The sequence below is a fragment of the Gopherus flavomarginatus genome, chromosome 4 (genome assembly GCF_025201925.1).
Source record: "Gopherus flavomarginatus isolate rGopFla2 chromosome 4, rGopFla2.mat.asm, whole genome shotgun sequence".
NCBI lineage: Eukaryota > Metazoa > Chordata > Testudines > Testudinidae > Gopherus > Gopherus flavomarginatus.
This window is the reverse complement of record NC_066620.1, coordinates 103,525,879-103,547,544: the sequence shown is the minus strand read 5'-3', so window position 1 is coordinate 103,547,544 and position 21,666 is coordinate 103,525,879. Positions and strand designations below refer to the sequence as shown.

General features: G+C 45.1%; 1 protein-coding gene across 1 annotated transcript in view; it reads left to right on the top strand.

Annotated features, from left to right (window-relative positions):
• UST (uronyl 2-sulfotransferase) overlaps window positions 1–21,666 on the top strand; it is a 308,265-nt gene that overhangs the window by 173,158 nt on the left and 113,441 nt on the right. The window contains exon 5 of the mRNA XM_050949786.1: window positions 18,346–18,499. Within this exon, the coding sequence (XP_050805743.1) occupies window positions 18,346–18,499 (154 nt within the window). The remainder of the gene's footprint in view (window positions 1–18,345; window positions 18,500–21,666) is intronic.

Genomic DNA, 21,666 nt, shown 5'->3' with positions numbered 1-21,666 from the left:
CACAAACTATAAAGACTAGTCACTTATGTGCCTTATAAGATCCCTACATACTATGTAACGACTGTTTAAATCAGGAGCAGGGCCAGGAGCTACAGGGAGAGCAGCAGCATCTGCTGCCACCACATGGTGGAAGGAGCTGGAGTGCAGTGATAAGATGGTTTGCAGAGAGAGGGGATGCTGCCTGGAGCAATCAGAGGCCCTGGTGCTGCCATTCCATGGGGAGAGGAAGGCGTCTCCCAACTACAGCAGGTCCTATTGCCCAGGCTCAGCACTTCACTGGCAGATCTCAGGCTCTGACATTCCACTCTGGAGAAACCCCTTTATCCCAGTGAGAAGTAAGAGGGAGGCTGCTCGGCACCCTAGTCAGCTGTGTGGCAGAGATGAGTTAGTTAAAGCCTATTTGTGTTCTGTCGCTACTACTTTCACCTCCAGCAACAAGTGGCGGGGGAGAGAGAGGAAGCGGGATCAGAGGCCAGAGGGATGTCAGAGGAGCTGGAGGTCTGGGATCTGGCAAGCTGGGGGCATAGGGACTGGGGAAGTGGGAGGGATTCAGGAGAAAAGATGGCAAAGAATGAGTGCTGTCACTGCTGAGGACCCAAGGGATGAGGCTGGCAAAACATAGCCCTGTCCTTTCTAGGAGCTGTGTGCTGGGGCAAGGATGCTAGCACGGGCTAGCTAAGGGAAACCCTGGCACTTCAGTCCGCACTGCCTCCAGGACCATCCACATTGCCCCTGCCAGCCTTTGGAAGCAGGCTGCCCTCCCTATGGAACCCCATCACCACACTTAGGGTGAGCCCCCCAGCATAGCAACAAGCCTGGATAGAACTGCCCACAAACGCAAAGGCAGCATTATCCAGGCTGGAGTTAGCTCCAAAGTGAGCTCCAGTATCCGCAGCCTGTGATCCCCTGCCCTGCCAAAATGCAGTGCTCACTGACTGAGTGTGACTGCCAATGTACTGGTGCGCTTGGCTCTGCTGCTGAGTGGCGTGAGGAGCAGGCAGGCTGCATTACGGACTGAGCATTGTGAAATGAATCCTTCTGAAATGAGCAGAGCACTTTGATCATTGCCCATCTACCAAAAGTTGGGACCCACCCAAATTTTCACTCCAAGCTACACCATTCTATTACAGACCATTACATTTCATCAAGTTACCCATGTATTGAGCCCAATAATTGTGTTTGACTAAAGCACATCTTCAATAAAAGGCATCATCCAGTCTTGGTTTGAAGATCTCAAAAGGTGGGGAATCTAATGATTAATCATCATCGCTGGTAAGAGTGGTGCCTAATTTCTAATTTGAATTTGTCTGGCTTCAACTTCCAGCCAGTGGTTCTTGTTAAGTCTTTCTCTGTTAAATTAAAGAGACTTTTAGTGCCCAGTATTTTCTCCCGGTGAAGGTACTTAGTGTACATATGCACTCAATCTTTTTTAAGGCCTGGTCTACACTACGAGTTTAGGTTGAATTTAGCAGCGTTAAATCGAATTAACCTTGTACCTGTTCACACAAAAAAACCATTTACTTCGACATAAAGGGCTCTTAAAATCAATTTCTGTACTCCTCCCCGACGAGGGGAGTAGCGCTGAAATCGACATTGCCTGTTTGAATTAGGGTTAGCGTGGACGCAATTTGACAGTATTGGTCTCCGGGAGCTATCCCACAGTGCACCATTGTGACCGCTCTGGACAGCAATCTGAACTCTGATGCACTGGCCAGGTAGACAGGAAAAGCCCTGCAAACTTTTGAATTTCATTTCCTATTTGCCCAGCGTGGAGAGCTGATCAGCACAGGTGACCATGCAGTTCGAGAATCGAAAAAGAGCTCCAGCATGGACTGTATGGGAGATACTTGGTCTGATTGCTGTATGGGGAGACGATTCCATGCTAGCAGAACTATGTTCCAAAAGACGAAATGCCAAAACATTTGAAAAAATCTCCAAGGGCATGATGGAGAGAGGCCACAATAGGGACTCACTGCAGTTCCGTGTGAAAGTTAAGGAGCTCAGACAAGCCTACCAGAAAGCCAAAGAATCAAACTAACACTCCAGGACAGAGCCGCAGACATGCTGCTTCTACGTTGAGCTGCAGGCAATTCGGGGGAGGGGGGTGCTGCCACGACTACCCCATCCCTGTCCGTGGACTCTGATGATGGGGTACTCTCCATCGCCATGCCTGAGGATTTTGCGGACGGGAAGAGGAGGAGGAGGGAGAAGGAGGTGGTGGTTGAGGAGAGCACACAGCACACCGTTCTTCCCAACAGCCAGGATCTTTTTCTCAGCCTGACTGAAATAGCCTCCCAAACCTCCCAAGGCGGAATCCCGGACCATGAACCTGGAGAAGGGACCTCTGGTGAGTGTAGCTTTGTAAATATAAAACATGGTTTAAAAGCAAGCATTTTTTAATGATTAATTTGCCCTGAGGACTTGGGATGCATTCGCGGCCAGTACTGCTACTGGAAAAGTCTGTTAACATGTCTGGGGATGGAGCGGAAATCCTCCAGGGACATCTCCATGAAGCTCTCCTGGAGGTACTCCAAAAGCCTTTGCAGAAGGTTTCTGGGCAGTGCAGCCTTATTTCTTCCTCCATGGTAGGACACTTGACCACGCCATGCATGTAGCAAGTAATCTGGTATCATTGCATAACAAAGCATGGCAGTATATGGTCCCGGTGTTTGCTGGCATTCAAGCAACATCCTTTCTTTATCTTGCTGTGTTATCCTCAGAAGAGTGATATCATTCATGGCAACCTGGTTGAAATACGGGAATTTAATTAAGGGGGACATTCATAGGTGGCTGTTCCTACTGGGCTGTTTGCCTGTGGCTGAAAAGAAATCCTCCCCGTAGTTAGCCAAGCAGTAGGGGTGAGGGTGCGGGCATTGGTGCTGAGCTTTTCACGTTTGGCTTGCAGGGATCTTCCCTGATACAAGCCATGCGGTGGAGGGGGGGGTGTAAAATGATCATCCCAGAGAATTGGATGGGGGAGAGTTAGTTTGGTTTCTGCTGCTGCATGTTAACATGAAAACCAGAGCACTCAACGGGCTTTGCTTGGTATGGGAAAGGAGGGCACCACTTTTATGAAGGTTGCAGAAGCTGAAAGACAATGGCTTACCATGGCCGCATGCAAGCCAAATTCTGTTGCCCAGCCCTGCGTCTGTGATCTCTAACACCAAAGCCGCAGGCACTCAATATTAAGATGCAAAATGCGACCTTGTACTGAAATCACATGTATAATGTAATGTGAATAGTGTTGTTCACCGTGAAAGAGTATACCCATTGTTCTGTAAAATGTATCTTCTCTCCCTATTTTCCCTCCCGCAGCTGCAAATTTTTCAAGCCTCCCTTCTCAAGCTATCTCAGATAAGGTGGCGAAAAAAACGCACGCATGATGAAATGTTCTCCGAGATCATACAGTCGACCCGCAATGAAAGAGCTCATCTGAATGAGTGGAAGGACACAGTATCACAGTAGAGGAAAGCAGCCGATGAACGTGAGGACAGGAGGGACGCTCGAGATGAGAGGTGGTGGGAGGAAGATTAGAGGAGGCAGGATGCAACACTAGGGCTACTGTGGGATCAAACGGACATGCTCTGGCATCTGATGGAGCTTCAGGAATGGCAGCAGGATCACAGAGTGCCGCTGCAGCCCCTGTTTAACTGCCCTCCTCCCTCCCCAAGTTCCATAGCCTCCTCACCCAGACACCCAAGAATGTGGTGGGGGGAGGCTCCGTACACCCTGCCACTCCACCCCAGTAGACAGTCCAAGCAACAGAAGGCTGTCATTCAACAAGTTTTGAAGTGGCCTTTTCCTTCCCTCCTCCCCTTCCTCCCCCGCCCCACCTGGGCTACCTTGTCAGTTCTCTCCTTATTTTTATAATCATTTAATAAAGAATACATTGTTTTTTAAACAATAGTGAATTTATTTTCTTTGCAAGCAAGCTGTGATTGAAGGGGGGAGGGCGAGTGGCTTACAGGGAATGAGTCAGTCAAGGGGGTGAAGGAGAAACAAACAGAACTGTCACACCGTAGCCTGGCTAATCATGAAACTGGTTTTCAACGCTTCTCTGATGCGCAGCGATTCCTGGTGTGCTCTTCTAATCACCCTGGTGTCTGGCTGAGCGTAATCAGCGGCCAGGCGATTTGCCTCAACCTCCCACCCCGCCATAAAGGTCTCCCCCTTACTCTCACATAGATTGTGGAGCACACAGAAAGCAGCAATAACAATGAGAATATTGGTTTGGCTGAGGTCTGAGCGAGTCAATAATGTGCGCCAGCGCGCCTTTTAAATGTCCAAATGCACACTCTACCACCATTCTGCACTTGCTCAGCCTGTAGTTGAACAGCTCCTGACTACTGTCCAGGCTGCCTGTCTATGGCTTCATGAGCCATGGCATTAAGGGGTAGGCTGGGTCTCCAAGGATGACTATAGGCATGTCGACATCCCCAACAGTTATTTTCTGGTCTGGGAAGTAAATCCCTTGCTGCAGCCGTTTAAACAGATTAGTGTTTCTGAAGACTCGAGCATCATGAACCCTTCCCGACCATCTCACGTTGATGTTGGTGAAACGTCCCTGGTGATCCACCAGTGCTTGCAGCACCATTTAAAAGTGCCCGTTGCAGTTTATGTACTGGCTGCCATGGTGGTCCGGTGTCAAGATAGGGATATGGGTTCTATCTATTGCCCCACCACAGTTAGGAAATCCCATTGCAGCAAAGCCATCCACTATGACCTGCACATTTCCCAGAGTCACTACCTTTAGTAGCAGCAGCTCAGTGATTTACTGTGGCTACTTGCATCACAGCAGCCCTAACAGTATATTTTCCCACTCCAAATTGATTCTCGACTGACCGGTAGCTGTCTGGCATTGCAAGCTTCCACAGGGCTATTGCCACTTGTTTCTCAACTGTGAGGGCAGCTTTCATTTTGGTATTCTGGCACTTCAGGGCAGTGGAAAGCAAGTCACAAAGTTACATGAAAGTGCCCTTACGCATGCGAAAGTTTCTCAGCCACTGGGAATCGTCCCACACCTGCAACACTATGTGGTTCCACCAGTCCGTGCTTGTTTCCTAGGCCCGGAATCGGCGTTCCACGGCATGAACCTGCCCCATTAACACCATGATCTCCAAAGCTCCGGGGCCCGTGGTTTGAGAGAATTCTGTGTCCATGTCCTCGAGCTCTCGTCACCGCGCTGCCATTGCCGCCTCCTCGCCTGGTTTTCCAGGTTCTAGTTCAGCATAAACTGCACGATAATGTGCGAGGTGTTTACAATGTTCATGACTGCTGCGTTGAGCTGAGTGGGCTCCATGCTTGCCGTGATATGGCATTTGCGCTGAAAAAAGGCGCAAAACAATTGACTGCCCGTGCTATGATGGAGAGAGGGGCAACTGACGACATGGCCTACAGGGAATTAAAATCCACAAATGCAGAGGCTTTGCATCAAGGAGAAACACAAACAACTGTCACACAGTATGGCTCCCTCAAGGATTGAACTCAAAAGCCTGGGTTTAGCAGGCTGTTGATTTCACGGAGGGAGGGGGGAGCAAATGAATACAAAACAAATCTGGTCTATTTCTTGTTTTGATCCACTTCATCTATCTTTTATATCTTAGGCTGGCAGCAGACGGTGCAGTGTCTGCTAGCCATTGTCATCTCCTGGCTGCTCGCCAGAAGATGCTGCATTATGACTGCTAGCCCTCAACATCTCCTGGGTGCTCGACAGAAAATGGGAAATGGCCTGGCTGAGTCACTCCCATCTCTGTGTGATGACGATGGCTTCAGTCCTAGTGCACCATCTGCTGCCAAAAAGCAATGAGCTGCTGCTGTGTAGCTATGCAGTCTCACGTCTGCCAGCACGCAGGAGACTTATGGTGATGGTCAGCTGTGCGGGCTCCATGCTATGGGAGTTGCTTGTCCACGATGACCCCTCAGTTCTTTGCAGAGTCACTGCATTCCTGGGTACAGTCCCCTGCTTTGTGTAAATATGACCTGCATTCCTTGTTTCTACATATATACGTTTGTATTTGGCTGCACTACGTGTGCAGTGTGTTTTAAATTTTTTTTTTAACTTTAATAGTGCCTTAAAACCAAGTATTTCAAAGTGGTGGTGGTATTGGTTATTGTCGTATCACTTTTTTTCATGGAAAATTGACTGATAAATGTAACACTTTTTGAAGATATTTTTGCCACCTCTGTTATGTACATGTATTCTCAGATTGCTGTCTGGAATGTGCTGAGAACTTTCAACTTTTATTGAATAAAGCCATACGAGGTCAGGTCCCTTAATTGGTTTTTACTGCAATTGCATTGGATTAAAACATATTTCCCCTGCATTTCCAAAGAAAATTTCTCATGCTCACATACTAATAAGAACATGTTTTTCTGACACATGTCAAGATATGCCAGAAGCTGCTGCTGTTAATCTAGGCTCTGTTCCTGCGGTGAACTCCACGTAAGGGGACCCATCCACTTGTGTGGAACTCCAACGAATTCAGCAGGGCTCCATGAAAGATAGAAATCTGCCCCTCGGGGGCTAATTGTAGCATTTGGCCCATATCTAACTTTTTCTCCTCAAATTAAAGTCCCTGTTCAATACCAGTGTTTGAATATGTTCCTTAACTATATGTTGTTTTTCATTTTTAAGATTTTTTGTTCTCTGTAAGGACTTACCTCTATGTATGCAAAGTAACATTTTTCTACAATAGCAGCTGCAATATGAAATAGGGTCCAATGTAATATTTCCAAAAATGCATATACTTCAAGGTAACAAAAATTTAAATGCCTGTAATTTTGTTACAACTGAAAACATTAAGGATTGATTGAGTCTTGTGGTTACTGTCAGAAGTGCTGAATATTTTGTGTGGCTGGAACAGCACATAAGAACACAAAATGCTTATTCCAGAGGAGCTGAATCTGGAGGAGGAGTTCTTTGTACTTTATCATAAATGTCACTTAGTATCATTCACTTCATGTGAGGGATTGCTAACCAAACTTAATCAGGAAGAAGCTTCAACTGTGCATGCAGAGCCCTTTTTGGACTCTAAAAACAATCAACTAAATCAGCCTGGGCAGCTATTTAAGACACTTGATGTATGTCCCAAATACGACAAATTTCAGAGTAACAGAAAAAACATTTGCAATGAGGCATGTGAAATGTAGCGGAATCAAGGCCTTCTTGCTATGATGTAGGTCAAGCTTTTAATGAGAGTTGCATCATGCTACTCATCACCTGCTCCAGAGCTAGTAGAGCATTTGGTCCTGTCACCAGTGCACACAATGGATGTTGCTGCATCTTTGGGCCACAGACAGCAGGTCCCGGCTCAGGTGGAGTTGGAGGCTAAGCCTGCCTCACCCTGATGGTGTGTAACAGAACATTACAGAGGAATGTGGTACACTTTGGTTCAAAGGCCTATCTCTGCCAATGACTGGCAAGTGGCAATTATTGGTGTAAAGATTGGCTGACTTGAGTTCATAAGATGTAGAACCATTAAAAAGATCACTTGCATAGAAAGGTGTTTTTTCATGTTTATTACAGCTGTGAACTCTTCGCTTTCAGAAGCAGTCACAGTCCACTTGCGAGCAACCATTTTTGTTGTTTAAAAAAAAAATCCCACAAAATTATGTACCATTCTCTTTCAAATAGGAGAGAGAGTAAATTTAATTATAAGCTTAGATTCTTAATATTTCTGTTTCAGTTCATTCCAGCTACTTGTCTTAATCTAGTGTGAACAAATGTACATCATTAAGATTTAAGAACTCATTCTTTCTTCATTAGAATGCTGTGGCTTGAGAGCTGATCTGTCTTTCATTTCTTACTACGTAACAGGAAGCAGCAGTGACTTTGGAAACCGTAAGATTACTTTGGTTTCCATTTACATATCACAAGTGCCCCTCCTTGTGATTTCCCCATTTTTGTTTGTTTGTTTTAATATAGTTCCTGGTACCAACGTAAGTAAATTTTTGTCTCAGTTTCCATCGTTCCTCAAATATACATTTGTGTGTGTTTTTGTTTTTCTTGAAAAAGTACTTCTCAAGAACAAACAAATTCTTTAACTGTAATGCTGTTTTCTTAAAAATAGGCACCACAGCTAACACCTATTTATTTATTTATTAAATTATCTAGAGAGGCAGGCACTGCAGGATACCTTACTACTAGTAAGCTTGGACAGTTTACCTCCACTCAAAGGTAAATTACTGGTAGAAATAAAGCATGCTCTCTGATGCTTTATATAAAAATATAAACGCAAAATTCAGTTCAGATTAGTCCATAACTCTGATTTCCAAATAGTGTCCATTTTCATTAGTGACATAATTTTGTTTCCATACTATATCCTCCAAAAAAAGGCAAATATTGACCCTTTCCTCAGATTGTAGTAGTTGTGCTACAACTGGTGCTAACCCTTGCTGCTGAAAACATAGAGCAGTTTCACAGTGGTGTCAGAAAACCTCTGACCCCTCCCCTTTTTTTGATTGAACTGCTTTCTTTCTCCAACTCAGAAGCTGTTCAAGAGTTCAGTTTTAAAACGGTTTGACATTCCAGCATTTCTTCTTGTTCTTGGGTGCTCTGTAGTGTGTCAAGTGTGCATGGCTTTGGGACTGTGATTTCACTTTGAAACTCCTTTTTGTTTTTTCATCTGGGAAATTGAAGAGTATGAAATCATGCAACTCTAATGCTGTTTTCTCTCTCTATCTTAGTTGACCAGTTTGGTGCAGCACCCAAATTCATCAACTCAAACTCTATAATACTATGGCTATGTCTATGCTACAGCCTATGTCAGCAAAACATATGTCTCTCAGGGATGTGAATATTCCACCTCCACAGAGTGACACAAGTTACACCAACATAAGCATGTGTATACACAGCACTATGTCAGCGGGAGACATAGCTTATATCATTCAAGAAGGTGTTTTTCTATGCTGACAGAAGAACTCCCTCCCATAGTCATAGAGCATCTTCACCAGATGTGCTGCAGCAGCGTGGCTGTACAGAAGCTCCCCGACTTATGCAAGCGTTCCGTTCCAGAATGCCTTGCGTAAGTCTGGAATGTATCTCCGACAATTACACTCCCACTCCCCTCCCTCCCCCAAAAAAGAAAAAGCTTGCGGAACCTTTTCCGTAAGTTTTGGATTTCCGTAAGTCGGGTATGCATATCCTGGGGAGCGTCTGTATCAGTACAGTTGTGCCACTGCAGTGCTGTATGTATAGACGTACCCTAAGTCTCTCCATCCCTGTGCTGGGGGAACTCCCCAAAACTGGGCCTTCAGTCTAGCAACAGAAAGTCATTTTGAAGGAAGAATATCTGGCATGTTTTTGAATCTTGATATATTCATGATAACTTTAAGTTAGCTTGGTCAGGAGTATCCCTAGATGGAACAATAGTTAACATTGCTGAGGCAGGGTTTCTATTCTAAACCCTCTTTTCAGTTACTCAGGGTTTCTATTCTCAGAAACGTCAGAGTTTCTGTTCTAAACCCTGATTTCAGTTACTCATAACTGTTTAAAAAATGTGGCCATTTAGGATGACATTTTCTAGCCCTGGTCTCTACATTGGACACTTATTTTCTGTTTTGGGGAGGAAAACTTAAGCCTGTATTTTAGTATGAGTAACATTTCAGAAAATTATAGTTTCTGCATTATAAGTAATTAGTGCAACCTTTCAATGAACAGTTGTCTCTGAAATGGCTGAGAATATAGAAAGTTAAAATTTAACTGAGAGATTCCCTTAATTGAAGAGAAATGCCTTTGATCTGTTCAAAACTGATTGAGATTTAGCTGATTTAAGAGGCTTTGAAAGTTACACTTTGCACACACAATGTAAATTTATCACTGAATCAGTGATGTGTTTGAACCATCACACACCAATGTTGGGAAGGGAAGTAGTCTGTGCTGTGCAGGTGTGTGCTGCTGATGTGACTGTGTACTGAATGCGCACATCTACTAAGATGCAGAGTAAAGTGTGTGTTGAATGAACCAGGCTTTAGTGCATAGAAAAGAGTGAGAGTATAACAGCCCTAATTCATTCAGTGCTCACTGGCTTGCACAGTTTGGTTGCAGGAGCACTTGGATGCATACCTGGAGTGGGTGCAGGATATCCAGCTTTATGGATTTTTTTTCTTAAGACAACTTCTTCCTTAGGAAATGCTGTTAAACTATGTTAAGAGAAAAGTTAAGACTGCATGGTAAAACCCTTAAGTCAGGAAATGTCAAAATTGAATGCACAAGCTTAAACTATAGCTTTTATATAGTCATTAAACACATTGTGAGACATTTTCTATCATTCTGCAAGGTCCATCTTGTAAAGTGTGCACTGACTGGCCACAAGGTGCTACAGTCCCTCTTACCTCTTCCCCTCCCCCCCTCCTTTTCCCCTTTTGAACTCACCCTATTAAAGACAGTAACCATCACTTAATGGAAGGCTCAGCACAACTACTGTGTGCTCTTTGGCCTTTTGGTATTGTGGGACATTTTTGAAAAACACTATGTGGAATAAGACAGTGTGAAGGGAGTTCCACTCACCGCATGTGCACCTCCTTGTGGCTGGGTCTGGGCATTTGCTTTTGCCCATCTAGCACTCACTTCCTTTGGTTGCTCAAGCTGTGGCCCCCTTGGCTGTGATCAAGGGGACTCCCTGTTTGTGACTCAGTGCTCTGGCCAGGTCAATATACAGTCTCCTCTGCATCTGGGATAATTAAATGCTCCTGGATATGCTGTCTACATGCTGTCTCAGGTAGTCTTCTGTTCCAGTTCCAGGTCCTGTGCCACTTCTCCTGTTGCTGGAAGGGGATCCCAGGTCCACTTGTTAGTCTGGTTTGAGCCCAGGGACCCTATGTCTTGCAACCTAGGTTGAGTCAGTCTCAGTCCCAATTGTTGTTTCCCTCGACTCTTATTCCACCTCTATCTCCTTGCCTATCTCTGGGTTTACCTCCAGAGATTTAACTGCTCCCCAGGACTACTTCATTCCTCTAGGCCTCTTGTAGGATCCCCTAGTCCAGAGCAGAACCTCAAGACTTATCCTACGCCTGTATCTTCTCCTTGTCCCTAGCCAATTCCCCCTTCTTTTAGGAAATGACCGGAGGTCTCTTCCCTGCAACCCCTTCCTGACTTTATACTCTTCCCAGTTGGGCTTATCTGCCATTAGACCTTATCAATCTCTGGTTCTGCTGCAGCATATAAAGTTATTTGGCTCCTTGTGGCCCACATTAACCCGTCCGTGGGGGTGAACACTCCATCAGAGGCAGCATAGAGCATTCATTCAGATTATTGTAACCTTGGTTTCCCAGGGCTATCATAAATGGGCTTCAGATAAGTCAAAAAGTTATAAAATGATAACTTTATAGATTTTATAGTTTAAAGTTATAAAGGCTAAAGTTATATTAGCCTTTTAAGGACATTTTATTGATTAAAGGGACACTGTTAACCTGAAATCTAGTCAGTTGCATAAATGGATTAAAAGTTGTCAGGTGTCCCTTCTGAACTACCTACCATTTTTGTGTAGTTTAAATCCACATTGGTTTTTATTTTTTATTTCTTCCTCTCCTCTTCTGCTGTGTGACCCACGAAAACAGGAAAAAAAAATTGACTTTGGCAGGGAAGTAATGAAACTGGTTGTACATAGAGTGAAGTAAGATGCACAAAGCAAGCATGCTAGAGAAATATATTCTTTAATCTCTCTCATTTGTAATTGCCTTAGACATAAGAGTAGAAGGGCAATATATATAGCCCAAGGTCCATTGTGCTTCAACAGCAGCCCTGGGAACTACAAGTTCTGGGCTACAAACTTTGGCATCTTGGGAGAACCTCCTGGTTCCTGCCAGGATGTACCTCTGCCCCCCACAAAAGGAGTTCTCAGCACTGAGCTGGGAGCATGTTACAGGCAAGCAGAGAGGATGCTGCTGGACTGTAATCCTGTTCTATGTTCTTTACTGAATAAAGCCTTGTTCCTGGTAGCGTGTCTGAGTGAGTCTGCTACGAGGTGAACACTCACTGACACCCACCACAGAGCACAGAAAGGCACCTCAGGCCTAGTTTCCCAAAATTGTGTAAAAAGTCACAAGGCAGGCTTCCCCTATCTTGAACAACCTCATGCTGGGCCAGTGAACAGGAAAGGGGGTTACATATATATTTAGATAGAAGTGTGATTTGTTGTTAAGTTGCTCTTGTCCCCTTCAGATGAGTCTCAGATAAGCAGTCAGTCAGTTCACGGGTTTGCAAACTGTGGTCCATGCAGCACTTGCACGAGTTCTGTGGAGAGCTGGCTAGTCACATGGTACTGGCTCCCTTCTGTGTTGCCATCTACTAAAATGCATGAAGACAGCTAAAAACACACTAGCTAATATTCTACTTAAGCATTTGCTTACCACAGAGAGGTCATGCAGTCACAAATGGGAGGGGGTAGTAGTGTTTAGAAGATAATAGTAATAGTAGTTCATTTGATTTAATATTTGCTAAACTATTATGGTGTCCTCAGCACTATACAAGGCACAGATGAAATCCTGTTCTGTGCCTAAGGCAGATACAGTCTAAGGGCTTGTCTACATAGTGCATTAGTATAAATCCATGGTACACCCACATCTTGAACACTGCATGCGGATCTGGTTGCCCCATCTCAAAAAAAGATATATTGGAAAAGGTATAGAAAAGAGCAACAAAAATCATTATGGGTATGGTACAGCTTCCATATGAGGAGAGATTAATAAGACTGGGACTTTTCAGCTTGGAAAAGAGGTGACTAAGAGGGAATATGATAGAGGTCTATAAAATCATGACTGGTGTGGAGAAAGTAAATATGGAAGTGTTATTTACTCCTTATAACACAAGAACTAGGGATCACCAAATGAAATTAATGGGCAACAGGTTTAAAACAAACAAAAGGAAGTATTTCTTCACACAACGCACAGTCAGCCTGTGGAACTCCTTGCCAGAGGATGTTGTGAAGGCCAGGACTGTAACAGAGTTCAAAAAAGAACTAGGTAAGTTCATGAAGGATAGCTAGGATGGGATCGTATCCCTAGCCTCTGTTTGCCGGATGCTGGGAATGGGCGAAAGAGGATAGATCACTTAATGATTACCTGTTCTGTTTATTCCCTCTAGGGCACTTGGCGTTTGCCACTGTCAGAAGACAGGATATTGGGCTACATGGACCATTGGTCTGACCCAGTAGGGCCCGCCCAAGGAAAAGCCTAAGACTTAGGTCTCCATCCCTGCACCCAGCCGAGATACGAGCCTGCCTACAAGAGGTCCAAGACCCAAAAGAGGTGACCTCAGAGGCAGTCTCGCTCTGCCCCGCAGTCTGGGCCCTCCAGGGGCAAGCAGCAGGGCAAGAGGCACTTTTGACTGGTTGCAAGAGGGTACCCCGGTGACCCCCGAGAGGACCCTCCTATGATTAAAGTTTGCCTTGAGCAACGGCTTGTGTGCGTTCCTTACAGGATGGTCCTGAATAACATCAGACCGATGCGCCCTCAACAGCATTTCCCAGGGTTACACACTACGATTTGTCTCACCCTGCCCTCCCACCGACAGCAGGGGGGATCCGTCGCATTTACCCCTGCTACAGCAGAAAGTGGGTCGGCTCCTCAGCTTGGGAGCTGTGGAGGAGGTTCCATGGGAGTTCCGGGGGAAAGGGTTTTATGCCCGTTACTTCCTGATCCCCAGGGCGAAAGCGGGGCTCAAGCCCATCCTGGATCTGTGAGACCTCAGTTGGCTCATGGCAAAATGCTAGTTCCGCATGGTCTCTCTGGTGTATATCATACCCTCTCTGGACCTTGGCAATTGGTATGCTGCCCTGGACCTTCAGGACACATACTTCCATATCCATATATTCGAGGGGCACAGATGCTTCCTCTGTTTCCTAGTGGGACAGGACCACTACCAATTTACGGTCCTTCCGTTTGGCTTGTCCACTGCACCCAGCGTATTCATGAAGTGTATGGCAGTAGTGGCAGCCTATCTCAGAGGCCAAGGGGTACAGATATTCCCCTACCTCGACAACTGGCTGCTCAAGGGCAACTTGCGGTACAAAACCACATGGACCTGCTCTTAGCTATGTGTGCCAACCTAGGCCTCTTAGTGAACGAAGCCAAGTCGACATTGGTTCTGGTGCGGCTCATAGAATTCATAGGTGCTCTCCTGGATGCTTCCAAGGCCACAGCCTCCCTTCCCCTGGACAGGTTCCAGACCCTGAAGGGGCTTATAACCTCTGTCGCAGAGTTCCCCGTCTCCACAGCCAGGGCATGCCTGCAGCTCCTGGGCCGTGTGGTGGCATGCACGTGTATGGTCCGCCACACCAGGCTTTGGATGAGGCCCCTCCAACTCTGGTTGGCCTCAAAGTTCTCCCAAGCCCAGGAAAAACTAGGAAAAGGTGCTCTCGGTACCGGCGTGGGTGATCACTACGCTACAGTGGTGGTCATGCCCAGCCAATATGCTCCGGGGAATTCCCTTCTGGGACTCGACCCCGTCACTTGACCTAGTGTCCGACGCGTCGGACCTGGAGTCAAGAGCCCACATAGGGAACTCACAGACCCAAGGGATGTGTTCAGCCGTGGAGCTGTCCCTTCACATAAATGTCAGGGAACTCAGGACAATAGGCTTAGTCTGTGTGGCGTTCAGCTCCCAGCTGTGTGGCAAGGTGATCAGAGTACTCACCTGCAACAGTGCCACAATATTTGAACCCCTGGCCACATGCTCATGGTCTCCCCTTTCATGGAAGATAGACTTCCTCGTGGCTATCACGCCAGCCTGGCAGCTCTCGGAGCTCAGGGCCCTGACCTGCGACCCCCTTTACACAGTCTTTCACAAGGACAAGGTTCAGCTCTGCCCACATCCAGCATTCCTCCCTAAGGTGGTCTCCACTTTTCACATGGGCCAGGACGTCTTCCTGCCTATCCTCTGCCCCAAACATCATGCCTCTAACGAGGAACATCGCTTCCATACGCTCGATGTGTTCAGAGTCCTGACTTTTTATCTGGATTGGACTAAGCCGTTCTGCAGGTCTTCACAACTCTTTGTTGCTTCGGCCGAGTGCATGAGGGGTCAATTGATCTCCACCCAGAGGTTTTTCCAGTGGATTACATCGTGCATCCACACATGCTACCAGCTAGCAGGGGTTCCCACACCACCTATCATAAGGGCTCACTCGATAAGGTGTCAGGCCTCCTTGGTGGCCCATGTCCCTATCTAGGACATCTGTAGAGCAGCTACCTGATCCTCAGTACACACGTTCACGTCACATTATGCAATAGTCTCCCATGCCAGAGATGGTGCTGGTTTCAGTAGGGCTGTGCTTCAGCCAGGGAATCTATGAACTCCTACCCACCTATGTGGGTAGCTTGCAATCACCTACTGTGGAATACACATGAGCAAGCACTCGAAGAAGAAAGGACAGTTACCTGTTCCGTAACTGGTGTTCTTCGAGATGTGTTGCTCATGTCTATTCCACATCCTGCCCTCCTGCCCCTCTGTCAGAGTTGATCCTGCAAGAAGGAACTGAGAGTGGGGGGAGCACGTGGCTCCCCTTACAGTGCACTATAGAGGCGCCACTCCAGAGGTTGCAGCAGTGCTCCCCCTATTGGTACTACTGAGGTAAAATCTTCCAGCACTGGTGCACGTTGGCGCGCATGCACACGTACTGAGGGATAGACATGAGCAACATATATCAAAGAATGCAAGTTACGGAACAGGTGACTGTCCTTTATTAGCAAAAGGTCCTCACACTGAAAACTTAAATAGGAATATAGGACTGGAAGAGACTTCCTGGGTTGTTGAATCCGCCTCCTGGTATTATAGACAACCCTGTCATATAATCCTGTTCAATAATTTATCAAGCCCCATTTTAAAACTAGTCAGGTTGCTTGCCTCCAGTACTCCTATTTGGAGGCTATTCCAGAACCTCAGTCTTCTGATGGTTGGAAACCACCTGATTTCCAGTTAACATTTCTCCAGGGCCAGTTTATGCCCATTTGTTCTTGTGACAACATTGTCTTTCAGTTTAAATAGCTCTTCTCCCTCCATGGTGTTTACTTCCCTCGTGTATTTATCCAGAGCAACCATAGCCCCTCTCAGCCTTTGTTCTGCTAGCCTAACAAGCAAGTCACTTTTTGACTCCTCTCCTACAGTAGGCTATCAATTTTCCTGGTGAGCCTAGTAGTTCTCTGCACTTGTCCTAGTTTGAATTAATCTTCCTTGAATAATATTTACTTTGATTTTACTGATGTTTATACTATATAGCATATATATTTATAATTATATTGAGTTTACTTTGCTGATCTTTGTTGCTTCTGTTAATACCCTAAAGACCTTGTTTCCTGGAAGCATTAGGATATATCATGGCAGGCAGCTGTTGTTTGCCATGAATATTAGCATTCTGGAGCTGAACAGTTTAGATAATCATATAAACACAGCTTATAATGTTTCAGACTCCAAACTTCTGTTAGAAAAAATGCATGTCAGTACAAATGCCAAAACAGACTTAATTTTGAAAGAGGTCCACATTCATAAAGTGCTCTAATCAGGAAGTAAGTAACATCCTGGTTTCTAAATCTGGAAGTTCAGTTTTTGTGTTGTCTATGCAATTACAAATTATGGCACTGAAGCTGCAAAAGCTGATCTCAGATACCAAGCCAACTGCTGACATGCATTAAATTAGTCGTGTATAAGCACTTGCAGACTTTACTCACTGGTCAGTGGACACATACAGAAGATGATGCAAACTTTATTCAGTTCACTGGGAGGTCTAAGAATAAATATCAAGTATGCATTGCTGTACACATTTTTATTTCTTTTTTACTAAAATTCACATTTTAAAAACTTTTTGCAGGTTCTGTATTTATAAAATGTTCTGACATTTCATTCTCATGTCTTTAATTTAGAAAATTAAGAGGAACTTCAAAATTAGTTTTATTTCCCTCTTGCTAAATTACAATTGCAATTTTCTCTCCTCTGATCAGTTTTTCCCCCCTGAAACTTTGGGTTCCAATTCAGAAAAGTATCCTTATTCACAAATTCATGCTATGTGCTTATGTTCTATCAAACTCAGTGGCACTTAAGCATCTGCTTAAGTGCTTTCATGAATCAACATGTCATTTTGTCATTTTTAAATACTAAAACATTCCCCCCTATCCTTAGTTCAGGCAAGTTCCAGGTTGGCCCCACCCTAGGAATACCTCTCTCCCAACAGGCTCTACTCCCATTTTTCTGTCTTGAGGCTTTTGTAGCCTGCAATATGCCCTTTTCACTTCAGATATTTTGGCTGAAGGAGGAACACAAGCAACTTTCCTTCTCTCAGTATTGGTTTGGTGAGGTAAGCCCATTCTCCTGAAGATGATTTATTGAATTGAGAAATATGATTACTTTTTCAGCACACTGAAAACAAAAGATAGGACAGCTGATTCTCTACCCTACCTTCCCCGAACATGAAATTAGGGGTAAGGGGAGATTATAAACCGTTGCCTCAACCCCTGGGAGATAACAAAAGAGAGATCCCAGCATCTATTGTGAGGATGTTCTCGGTCTGCAGAGGAAGCCCTGGTTTATGGCTTCATCTGCAAGATCTGGGGGCTTAGGTTGCACTTTGCTTTTGTTTTAATGATGGTCCCAACTTTCTCTACCCCTTCCTTTTCCTTAAACCTCTATGTACTGGTGATTCATATTTTAAGTTCTATGAGGCAGGGGTTGTCTCTTCCTTTATAGATAGATAGATATCTCACCATGCAAAGTTAAGGTGCTAAATAAATACTTAATAGCTATTAACGAAAATAAGGAAAAAGATTTGTATAAGCCACAGCATATAAAAACAAGGCATTCCACCCAGCTCTGTGAAGCATGATTTGAGCTCTTTCACTTTTTCCAAGTGAATGCTGCTGCAACAAGATTGAGCATTGCCAACTGGCATCTCTCAGGTCATGGCCTTCATTTAAAAGATGAACGTGCTTGCAGGGCCACCTTGTAGAACTCCATGGATTGCATTTTGCTTTCATTTTGGCCACCCAGATGGGAAATCAGTACATGGGAATAGGAATCCAAAGGACCAGATTTAACTGCAGAAAGTACTTGAACTGAAAAATTCAAGGAGAGAACCCAAGTAGAATAATAGTTGGCATAGTTGCTCTTCATAGTAGGGAACTTTTCTCTGGCTGAAATGTATATATCTTAATACAATACTTACCTTCCAGCTTAAAGGGGCCTGATGCACTCTTAGAAGGAGCTGAGGCACTGTTACCATCGATAAGGGCCTTCATACGACTTCTAAACTTCCAGCAGCTTTAAACTTGCATAGAGAACACCTTTTTAAAGCATTTGATTGTGAGATGTGAATGTATGTTTGCAAACATCTAATGAGATCTACACATTTCCCCCACCAGGTTTGGAGGAGAACAGCCAGTGTACATCAATATTATTAGGGATCCTGTCAACCGATTTTTATCCAACTATTTTTTCCGTCGATTTGGAGACTGGAGAGGGGAGCAGAATCATATGATCCGCACCCCAAGTATGAGGCAAGAAGAAAGATATCTAGTAAGTTCTTTGAAATTAAAGGCTATTAACAAAATACTTATTTGTTCATCATCCAATTACATAATTACAAAAAATTGAAACAGGATGCTTGAAAAGTTAGAGAATGAGTTATCTTTAGTCTCCCTTCAGTCATTCCTGGTGTCAGGGTTCATGTTAAGTTGTATGGTCTTGATTTTAATCAGACTGTATAGTGCGTACGCTGCTTTGGTCAGGAATATAATTATCTATTTGTCATGTTAGAGAGACAAGATGGGTGAGGTAATATCTTTTATAGGACCAACTTATGTTGGTGAGAGACCAATTTTTGAGTTTAAGCAGAGCTCTTCTGTATACAACAATGGAAGATATCAAATTTGTTAAGATAACTGTGAGCCTGGTCCAACTGCCTGAGGCTTTCCACTTACTTAATTAGCATTGGATTAGGCCCTGTATTTGTCATGCTGGATATCTAAATAGCTTTTGAGACTGAGACCAAGAATATCAATCATGCAGTTTCGCTAGAGCATGGGTTCTCTCTCTCAAAAAAAAAAAAATAATAATTTGGTCACCTCAGAGTGCAGCCACCAACTCTCACTGGTGGCCACACTGACACTTTTTCCTAAAGTACTTAATTAACTTTAAGAAAAACAATTAAATATGCACAGATACACATCCAAATCATTGTAATTTATATTTGTAGGGTTTTTTAGCAGACTCAATAATAAAAATAATGCTGCCTCCCCCTTTGGGAGTGATATTTATATCTTTGTTTATATTACAGCACACTTAGTAGCTACTGGGAGGCTATGAACATTGATTTGATTTTTAACAAACATACAAGTATCACTTTTCACAGATAGCTAGTAAGTCTGGTGTGAAAAGTGATATGTGCATGTTTGCTAATATCACTTTTCTCAGCAAGCCCCAGGACTCATCAGGCCCTGGATGGGGGGGCCACAAGGGAAGGTGGCAGGAGTCAGAGGATGGATGCAGGGTCAGGGAGCCAGTGGGGGCCCAGGGCAATGAGGGGGATGGATGTGGGGCTATGGGAAGCAGCAGGGATGATGAGGATGGGTGATGAGTCACATGGTCAAAGCCAGGGCCTGGTGTCTGTTGCCATGCAGCCAGAGCCCAGAGCTGGTGACTGGAACCAGGGATCAGAGCCGGCTGCCACATGGCCAGAGCCTGGAGCTGGGTGCCAAAGCCCAGGGCTGCGTGGCTGGAGCCAGGAGCCAGCACCTGCTGCTCCATGACTGGAGCCAGCACTTGCTGCTGAACGGCCAGAGGTTGGCACCCAGGGCCAGCTCTGCCACCACGTGGCCAGAGCTCGGGAACAGAGCTGTGGGTTGGCGTCTGCTGCTGTGCAGCTGGGGCAGGAGATCAGCGCCAGGGGCTGGGGCCACACGGCTGGAGCTGCTGGTCGGTGCTTGCCACTGCACGGCTGGAGCTTGGGACTGGAGCCAGGGGGCAGTGTCTGCTGCCACACAGCTGGAACCAGAGGCCGGAGGCTGAAGCCCCACAGCTGGAGGCCAGGGCCATGTAGCCAGAGCCGGGGGTTCAGTACCCACTGCCCCACAGTCGGAGCCCGGGGCTGTGGCTGCTGGAACCTGCCACCGAAACCACCTCCCCCCAAGATGGGTCAAGAACTCACCTTACTCCTGCCGTGTTGTGCCACATCTCTCTCCAGAGGTGGTGCAGGGCACTGCACATCCAGGAGCAACAAGAAGGGAATGGGAGGGTCTGATGCTTTGCTCCCCTACCCTCCCAATCACTGCCCAGGAGGCTGTTGTGGCCACATGAAAACTTCCTGGTAGCCGCATTTGAGAAACGTTGGACTAGAGTGCTTAAGAAATTTGGGTGAGCCTAAAAATTTCATGTTCTTCCTCTAAAGCTCAAGTAGACTCAGCCAGCTGCAAGTGGTGTCTTTCACAGACTGATCTGATTCCAATTCTTGTTTTTCTTTGCTCAGCTTTCTTTGGTGACACAAATGCTACTAGTGGCTGACCTTCTGTTCTGTGGAATATACCTGTGCTAATTTTGTGGTTTTTGCATTGATACTGCGTGTGCTTAGCAACTTGAGAACAGTACAGACTGCTTGAGGTGACCTGTTGCACACAGATCTCCAATGTGTAGTATACACATAATTTCCCACTAAAGACAAAAATACGGGGTTACATCCTGATCCCATCTCAGTCAGTGGTGAAACCTCCCAATGGCTGCACCATTGCCAGATTTCACCCATGATTACCTAACACATTGGGTGTCATTAGGTATAAATATGAAGTGATATGTTAAAGAAAGGGTTATGAAAGCTAGAAATGACATTTTGTAATTAAATGTTCATTTGAAATTACGCTGCTTGCAAGTTTCAGAAATAAGCGTTAGCCTATTCCAGCACCTCGTAAGGTTGCTGTTTATTGCCACATGGATCGATTCCAGTTTCTGGATATTTAATTCTTTTTCCAGATCTGTGATTGTCCTCACCAGCTGAAGTGCCACGGTGCTTACTTCAGAGTTCAGAGACACCCAAGGAAAAGGATCTCTAGGGCACATTTGTGATAGGACAGCCTGCTGCCTTATTATGTGACCTTATAGAAAGTGATATGAGAAATCATCAAGTCTAGTCCCCTGCGCTGTGGCAGGACCAAATAAACCTAGACCACCTCTGATAGGTGTTTGTCTAATGTGTTCAGAAAAACCTCCAATGACACCATATTCCAGAGCTTAACTACCCTAATAGTTAAAGTTTTCCCAAATATCCAATGTAAATCTCCTTAGCTGCAGATTAAGCTGATTACTTCTTGTCCTACCTTCAGTGGACATGGAGAACAAGTGATCATAGTCCTCTTTATAGCAACCCTCAACATATTTGACGACTGATATCAGGTTCCTCCTCAGTCTTCTTTTCTCAAGACTAAACATGCCCAGTTTTTTAAACTTTTCCTCAGAGGTCAGGTTTTCTAAAGTGTTTTTATCATTTTTTTGCTCTCCTCTGGACTTTCTTCAATTTGTCCACATCTTTCCTAAAGTGTGGTACCCACGGTTGGACGCAGTACTCCAGCTGAGGTCTACCCAGTGCTGTGTTGAGCAGGACAATTACATCCCATTTCTTACATATGGCACTCCTGTTAATACACCCTACGATGGATGTTGTGCAGGCGAATATTATAACAAGGTTCAAAAAATAA